Below are 8900 nucleotides of genomic sequence, written 5' to 3' on the forward strand. Positions count from 1 at the left end.
GCAGTTTAAAATATTGTGTGAAGCATTTAGCCCTTTAAAATGAATGAAATCCAGGATTTTTTTAAAATTGTATTTTATTTTTTAAAAAATGGGCCATACATATGTAAATATGTTTGAGATTGTAGCCAAGGCTAATGTCCGTCTCTAGTCCCATTGGCAGGTTGGCATTCACAGAAAAAAAAAAAGGTAACAATAAGAGAAATATTCATATGAAGGACAAGGAAAAAAAAGAAATTGATCAAAGAAAACACACAAGGTAATGAAATAAAAGACAATGAAATTATTGATTACAGACCAGACTCCTTCCACAGTGATAAAAGTTAGTAAAATATTAAAGTGCAGGGTGTTAAAGTGCTACAGGTGCCAATGAAAGTGCTAAGTGCTGATGTTATTGCATACTGCCTGATTTCATATGATCTTAAAGTGCTTAGTGGATTGCATGCTTCCCTATTGCACATGTTGGTGTTATTGCAGGTGCAATAAATGCAGGGCGACATTTCATATGAAAAATATATTTCAGATACACAGGAGGGCATCATTTATAAGTAAAATAAATGGACATATAAATTAAAGTGTGATGTCTTATCTTTATGTAGAAAATCTTTGTTCCAGGTGCAGAGAAACTGATGCACAAAGAAAACTGCATTATTTTAACTCTTAAAATGCTAATCATCACTGAGCTGTGAATAGATCATTATAAGAGGGTAAATAAATACAAATATGGAGTCAATGAGTGACCGATGGAAAGAAAAACCTGTGAAAGTCTATCGTTTGGAGCTTTCAGTGCGTCATCATTTCAGGGTGTGTCCTTCACAGACAGGTCTATATAGTGCTGTCATCTCTGCCACTGAATACACAAAGCTTCACTGAAGCCACCTGTCACACATAACAGATCATCTCACAGAGCTCTCATCTAAAGTAAAAATGCAGGCTGAGGAATACAATCGCAGAGGTAATAAGAGGTTCCATTTTACAATATTGACTTGTTCTGTCTGTGTCCAGCTATCACAGCGTCTGTTTCTCTGATTAGGTAAAGAGCTTGTGGACTACATCACTCAGTACCTGAGCTCCATCAGGGAGAGGAAGGTGATTCCAGATGTGAAGCCAGGTTACATGAAGGAGCTTCTCCCTGACACTGCGCCTACAGAGCCGGAGGATTGGGAGAGTATCTTCAACGACATCGAGAAAGTCATCATGCCAGGAGTAAGTTCCTAATGTCACCCATCAGCATGTCAGTCATCTGAAACAATGGCAAGGAAGCAAGAGTTTTCTCATCTTTTTCTCCAGGTGGTTCACTGGCAGAGCCCCCACATGCATGCCTACTACCCCAGCCTGACCTCATGGCCCTCTATGCTCGGGGACATGCTGGCTGATGCCATCAACTGTGTTGGATTCACCTGGGTAAACTCATATTTTTTTCTCCACATTTGGGTGTCTGGTAATTTAGGGCACCAGGTAAAATGGGACTCTTTCAATATTAGTAGCCAATCAACAAATATGTCCTTGCATTGTTGCAACAAATGTCCTTTGTTCCACATGAAACAATCATTTTGATTGATCTGAGATAACAAGGATGGAGATGGCAAAGATATATATAAAAAAAAAAAAAATGGTCCCAGAGCATGCAAATTCAGGGCACTGAGAGACTGAGAGTCTTTTTAATTTTGTGTTATAATATTATATATTATATAACACCCAGAGGCACAAAAAATAAGCTTAAATTTGATATTTTACTAAAAAGGAGGAAACCATGTTTCAAGGCTCCCAGAAAAGTTGGAGCAAAAATGAGGACACTATTAAGGGTCCGATAGTGTTGATAGAAGTGTTGTCATAAAATGTTCATTTAAAGTGTCAAACTGTTAAAACTACTTAGCTGTATGGTGTGTTGTGAACAAAGGTTGGCATGCATCATCTTGCCAGCAGAACTGAACAGCTCTGTCTGTGTAACTGCATTATATTATGTGTATATTTTAATGGAAAATTTAATCTGAAGGCATTTTAATCCAGGACAAGCCAGACACAGCTGTACCATGTGGAATATGCCTCATTGTCCGGATGAATTTGAGCAATGAATGTGAGAACACTTGACAGGCAATGTAGGGCAAATCTTGCAGAATACTGGACTTTCAATGTAATATGAAACTGAATTTTAGAACAGAGTCACTGAAAAATTCACCATGTTTGCCATCTTGTGTTGATTTTCTCTTTATGGAAATAAGAACACTGCAGCTAAAACAAAAAAAGTTACAACACCAAAAGTAGATGCAGGATGTTGCATTTGATTAACTTTTATATTTTTATAGTAGACTTATGTGAAAGAGTTGTGTTAGTACCCAACAGGGCAGGAAAATTAAGCTAAAAATCTGATCTTTTTCTAAAGTGAAAGCACCATGTTTCTAGGCTTCCAGAAAAGTTGGGGGAAAGTATAATTAGTGGTGGGAGGAGAGAATGAAGAGCGTGATAAATAAATAGAAGAACAAGACAACTGCTGAGAGTATTTAACCCTTTAAAAACAAATATACAATACAATACAGATATAATTATTCTTCAGTTAAGATGAATTGTTTGGTGTCCTTTTTAAAACATCAGTTATCAGAGTGGTGTAGGGGCTCTTGATGTGTCTGAAGTAAGCATGTAGCCAACATGTTTTCCTAAGTAAAGACCCATAACAACATCTACAAGTAAAACTCCAGTAATCTTCAGAAATTTAGGTGGTTTCATAGTAATCAAGTGTCCCAAATTACCTGACTTCACCTCACCTAAAAGCAGCACAAACATCACAACAATGAGGTCACACCATCCAAATAAATAAAATCGTCTGTGCTGGTTTTGATCAGGCCTCCAGTCCAGCTTGCACAGAGCTGGAAATGAATGTGCTGGACTGGTTGTGTAAAGCACTGGGGCTCCCCTCCTTCTTCCTGCATCACCATCCTGACAGCAGAGGCGGAGGCGTGCTGCAGGTTTGCGACTCCTTGATCTATTTTTTTTTTTTAAACTCAGAAACCTTCATCTCTGGGGTAACTGTGAGTTTATAACTGTTGCATCTCCTACCCGACTCCCCTGTTAGACCACCGTCAGTGAGAGCACACTAGTTGCTCTGCTGGCAGCCAGGAAAGACAAAATACTGCAGCTGCAGGCTGAGCTCGACCAGGACGTGGACGACTCAGTGCTGAATTCAAGACTGGTGGCCTACGCTTCAGATCAGGTCAGTATCGTTTCTTGTCCAATGTCTTCCCATCAATCAGATGAAACACAGACAAACTGATCTGGTGTATGATTGCGTTTATAGGCTCATTCCTCGGTTGAGAAGGCAGGTCTGATCTCTCTGGTGAGGATCAGGTTTCTGCCCACTGATGAGCGGTTGTCCCTGAGAGGAGACACTTTGAAACAGGCCATAGAAGAGGACCGGTGCAGGGGACTGGTCCCCGTCATGGTAGGTATTTGACACTGAAGGTATCATGGTGCTGTTTATGTGAAGGATTTAAGAATCATACCTGCACTGTAAAAGATCATATTTCAGTAGTAATTGAAGTAATGTTATGTTTTAAATGAGTAACCAGATTTCTGCTTTACTGATGGCTAGTGGTGTCTATTTATGTGTATTATAACATCTTGAAATTACATCCCTTTCCCTTAATCTGCTGTAACCAATTCAGGTGGATCTTTTTTTTATATATATATATCATAATACAAAATATAATTGTCTTGCTTTCTCAACTCCAGGTGAAATAAAATCTGAAAAGACAAGCTGAAGTAATTTTGTAATGATTCATAACAAGCAATCTTTTCTAGTCAAAATAACATGTTATTAATTCAGCTGTATTTGAGAAAACATGTTCAATAAGCTGAAGATATTAAGTTGAACCAACGACCCTTCAGTCACACTGACAATATTGAAAATTTTATTTCCTTTTTCATTTTCAGTTTGAAGAGTCAAACCTTAATTTCACACAAAGAACCTGTAAACTGCAGCCGCTCCCGTTTGAGCATCTTTGTTCGAGCATTGGCACAAAGACAATACGCCAAATTTGCAGTGAATTTAATGAATTCTAAGTGTTGGTGTTATTGTGAAAACAAACAACCTTGACATATCTTAAAGTGTAGTAAAGTTTTCATCATAAATGTTTTCTTTCTTCAAAACTATAAAAAAAAAAGACGGGCCTCATTCAAGTCAAAGGACTTCAAGTTATAAGAAAAAATTTTCATAAGTTCTGAAGTTATGAAAATAAATACTAGAAATTTTAAGTTTGATTAACTTGAACAAATAAAACTTATACATTTATGTCAATGAGAAAAGATTAGTTGATTCCACCAAATTCCTGTAGGTTTTTCTTTTACAGTGAAGACGTAATGAAATTCATGTCCTGCTTGTTTATTGTTTTCCCAACAACCTAACATCTGGAATGATTTCCAGCAACTGACCTTCAAAACCCCTGGAGACCATGAGGGAGTTTTCCACTGTTCTCTACTGTCAGACTAATAGCCAATATTTCCACTTTCAGTGTTTCCATTTCATGTTGTTTTGCTTCTACTCCATTAGATTTCAAAGGGAAGTATTGTACTTTTACCGCATTTACCTGAGAGATGTAATTACTAATTACCTAATAAAATAAGATTTTCTACAAAACAAACAAACAAACATATAAGCTTGTGAAATACAACACATTTTCACAGGTTAAACCAGTGGTTCTTCTTCCACCACTGCAAATAGCTAAATATTAACCTTCACAGTATCTTAAAATGAAATAGAAACAATGCTGCCAAGAAGTTCAAAATGCTAAATAATTAAAAAAAAAAAGGCCTGTATGGAAAATATGGTACATAAAATGGTAATATTAAAAATGAATTAAGTACAATTCACAGGGCTAAAACATCAAATAAACAATGGTGTGTATCTTTTACATGATTAAATTATACAACAACATATTGACATTAAATGTAACATTTTATTCATGTTTTTTTTTTAATCTCCTGTTCAGCTCTGTGCCACTTTGGGAACTACAGGAGTGTGTGCCTTCGACAATCTATCTGAACTGGGACCAGTCTGTACGTCTTCAGATTTACGTCTCAATAATCTATGTTTTAACCTTTCATGTGAAATCAGTACACTGAGATACAATAGAGAATTGGAGTCTTTGTATTAAAAGATTATTTTTACAGGTGCAGAGGAGGGACTGTGGCTCCATGTTGACGCTGCGTATGCCGGCTCAGCCTACGTCTGTCCTGAGCTCCGCTGGTCTCTGAAGGGCATCGAATTTGCTCAGTCCTTTGTCTTCAACCCTGCCAAGTGGATGATGGTGCATTTTGACTGCACTGCTTTCTGGTGAGTAAGAACATCAAACATCTTATCTCACATCTATAGAATAAAAAAACAAACCTACGAAAATAGGTTTGACATTAAAGAAAAACATTAGAGCCAAAATTAATAAAGAATGTTGGTTTATGTGTTTTATTTTTGTTTTCTCAGGGTGAAGGACAAATATAAGCTCCAACAGACGTTCACTGTCAATCCTGTTTACCTCAGACATGACAACTCGCAGTCAGCCACTGACTACATGGTATGACACTGTCATGTCATCACCAAATTAAAGATTCTGTCATCTCAGTGAGTCATCTCATGCAATGATGCTGCTTTCCTCTGTTGTTCAGCACTGGCAGATTCCCCTCAGCCGACGTTTCCGTTCTATCAAACTCTGGTTTGTTATGCGCTCCTTTGGACTGAAAAACCTCCAGGCTCATATCCGACATGTAAGTGGCATTCAGTTCATGTTTTAGGAGAAATATTATCTATAGCCACCACTGACCAGCTCCAAGAACAACTCCCTTTTGTCTTTACCTCTTTTTGTCATCCACACCTACCATACACACACACACACACACACACACTGCAGTGCTGATGCATTGTGTTAATGGAAAATAGATCAGGAATATTCACACATATCGAAGGAAATTTGAAATGACAACACGGAGCCTGTCTAAGCAGACGCTTCAGTGTGGCATGAACGCTCTTATCAGGCGAGCGTGATGATGATGTGATTTTTGCAGTCTAGACAATGTGTTACTCTGAAAGGGCCACAGGTGGGAGTCGACCCAGCACCCGCTGCAGAGGACTGATAGCCTCAGTACATGGGGCACACACTCTATCAACTGAGCCACAGGGGTGCCCTGACAAACTTTTTGTTTTAATTCATGTTATGCCCAGAACACACCTCTGATTAATTAAGAGACTGAATACAACTCTGCATCTTGTGCCTTACTTTGCACCCAGATTATGCGCCCTTTAGCAAAGTGAAGTTGGACAGTCCCTAAAGGCACTTGCATCATTTGCTTTAGACCATGCACTATAGATTTGCCAAGTTTGGGAGCTGTTGTGGTTTCTGAGACACAGACACGCTAAGGACCCAGAAAATAGAAGAAGAATCATAAGAAATACCACAGGGCAGTGGTTTTCAAACTGGGGTGCAGAAACCAGCAGGGGTCCTTGAGTGTGTTGAAGTGGGTCCCCACCAAAAGTAGGAACAGAATGTTTCTCACACTTTTATAACATTCTTTGTAAGTTAGAACAACGAGAGAAAAAATAGGGTTGGCCCCTTTATATAGTAATTTGTAATTTACTGTGATCATAGTTCTATCAAGGACTGATTAAGACTTTATTATGGGATTCCTTAAGACAAAGGGTCTATGGTCCATTGTGCATCTATTTTGGGAGTGTTTGACATGAAAAAGTTTGGGAACCTCTGCAACAGGGTACTAGTAGCTTGGCTGCTTGGAAATGAGGAACCTTGCATACGCATACTGTATGAAGTTCAACCCACAGAATTTTATTTGCTTTAAAGTTTCACAATCTCCGTATATGTTCTGTCTGTCTTTTTTCAGGGGATTGAGATGGCAAAGCTCTTAGAGTCTCACGTAAGGAGTGATCCAAATTTTGAGGTTCCTGCTGAGAGGCACCTTGGCCTAGTGGTCTTCTGTCTGAAAGTATGTAACACAAGTTTGCACTGTCTATTCAGTAAACTGTTAATGTTAAATCGACTTTTAAGCAAAGTGGCTTATCAGTGGTGAGAAATATAATCTTTCCAGTGACACCTCATTTCAGGGTGAGCTACCGAATGTCATTGTGATCATTAAACAGACCTGAAACCTTGAATTAATGTCCCTGAAGACACTTTTGTTTTGTTTGTAAGACTTGAGTTTTTCAGCCCTGCAACATTTATGAATACTTTATGACATTTTCTTATTCAAGGCAGGAAATGCTTTGACCCAGGAGCTGTTGAGGAGATTGACCCAGTCGGCCACCATGTACCTCATCCCTGCAGAAATTCACAACAAACGCATCATCCGATTTACGGTGACCTCACAGTTCACTACCGCAGATGACATCCTTAGGGACTGGAGCATCATCTCCAAAACGGCTTCCACTCTTCTGGCTGAGACACGGGCAGTGAAAAATGCAGGCGAACCAAAATCCAGAAAAGATGAGGTTATAAGAGCTGAAGGAAACCAAGACCCCAACTCTGACACCAGGTCCAAGGAGAAAGAGGACGCTGCCGCCGAGCTGGATAAGTCTGTGGAGCTGTGGATTGACAAGTCTTGGAATCCACCCTGTGGGCCAATGCGTTCTCTTAGCTGCAACAGCGAGCCTCTGCCTTCCACTTACTTTGGGCCCGTGTCTGGCTACAACTATGAACCAAGCCCCGATCTTAAAGATGCCGATCCCATGATTGAGAATACAGAGGTGCCTTCAAAGCTCCTGGGTAAACAGGTCCTGAAAAAGCTGACAAAGTTCTACAGCGTGCCAAGCTTCTGCAGCCCGTGGGTGCCGTGTGGGCGGCATGAGGTGTGCTGCCCTCTGAGGGTTTCACAAACGGCACAAAAACACTTGACCTCCACCTGCAGAGGGACAAACTGTATGTCTTCCTCTCCAGTAGCCAACACAGCGCCCGCTCCTACTCCACTTGAAACTGCCACTGCACCCGAGCGCCTATAACAATCCTGAAAGCAGTGTGCAGTAGTTCATACGCATACAGAAATTCAGCTATTGATAATCAACTATGGTACCAGCTAGGGATGCACCGATACCACTTTTTTCAGATTGAGTACAAGTCCAAGTACTTATATTTGGGTACCGAGTACTGATACAAGTACTTAAAAATGCCATTAAAGTTCTTACAATAACTTTTAAAACATTTTATTTTCATTAGATGGTCACTTTCTAAATGTAACAAATCGTTGTTGCTGTTTTGTGCTACAAGTGTAACCATGGTTACTGTACACATTACATTTTTAGGTTATATGTAGTAAGTTACTTTACTGATTTTGTGTTCTTTATTAAGCTGTGCAGTTTACTGTGTATATGATATATTTCAGTATAATCATTTCACAACATTATTATAAAACTTGCAGAATTAAGTTTACTATAATAAATGGTATTAAATATGATAATTATTTCATTATCATTTACAGCATTTTAACTAGTATTTTAATTATACATTTACATGTGTAGTATTTAAGTTTCTTCTTCATGTCCCTCTTGTCAAAGAGCTAATTAGCTCCTACCTGCCATTGTTTAGGGGGGACAGGTGCAACAGTTTTGTTTCTTACTCTTACGCTTTCTTATTACAAAGAAAAGAGGGTTACAGACTGGTGTTTTTGATGTTTTTTCTTCATATTCTGATTAATTTGCTGAGGCATTCAACTAGTTTATGCCAGAACTTATTGGACAGCGGCTGGCTACGGTCCACAGGTGCACTCTGTACATTTATTTCAGTTTTACATGAACTTACATGGAATTTTACGGACAGTTTCCAAAGTCGCTGCAGTCATTAGTGGATGATGTTGAGGACAGCGAGTCTAAACGCCTTGAACTTTGCGTCGTGGTGGGTCTTTAGATGTTTATTTGT

General features: G+C 39.0%; 1 protein-coding gene across 1 annotated transcript; it reads left to right on the top strand.

Moving 5' to 3' along the window:
- The first annotated feature begins 924 nt into the window (after window positions 1-924).
- On the top strand, window positions 925-8395 carry hdc (histidine decarboxylase). The gene is made up of 12 exons (XM_084723827.1): window positions 925-952; window positions 1031-1203; window positions 1288-1401; window positions 2838-2960; window positions 3068-3205; window positions 3290-3433; window positions 4980-5046; window positions 5161-5323; window positions 5468-5558; window positions 5650-5748; window positions 6877-6978; window positions 7244-8395. Exons 1-12 carry the CDS (start codon window positions 925-927, stop codon window positions 7985-7987), a joined length of 1986 nt encoding a protein of 661 aa, XP_084579953.1. The 3' UTR covers window positions 7988-8395.
- The last annotated feature ends 505 nt before the right edge of the window (window positions 8396-8900 follow it).

This window comes from Lutjanus erythropterus, chromosome 1, assembly GCF_056507025.1.
Source record: "Lutjanus erythropterus isolate fLutEry1 chromosome 1, fLutEry1.hap2, whole genome shotgun sequence".
Lineage (NCBI taxonomy): Eukaryota > Metazoa > Chordata > Actinopteri > Lutjaniformes > Lutjanidae > Lutjanus > Lutjanus erythropterus.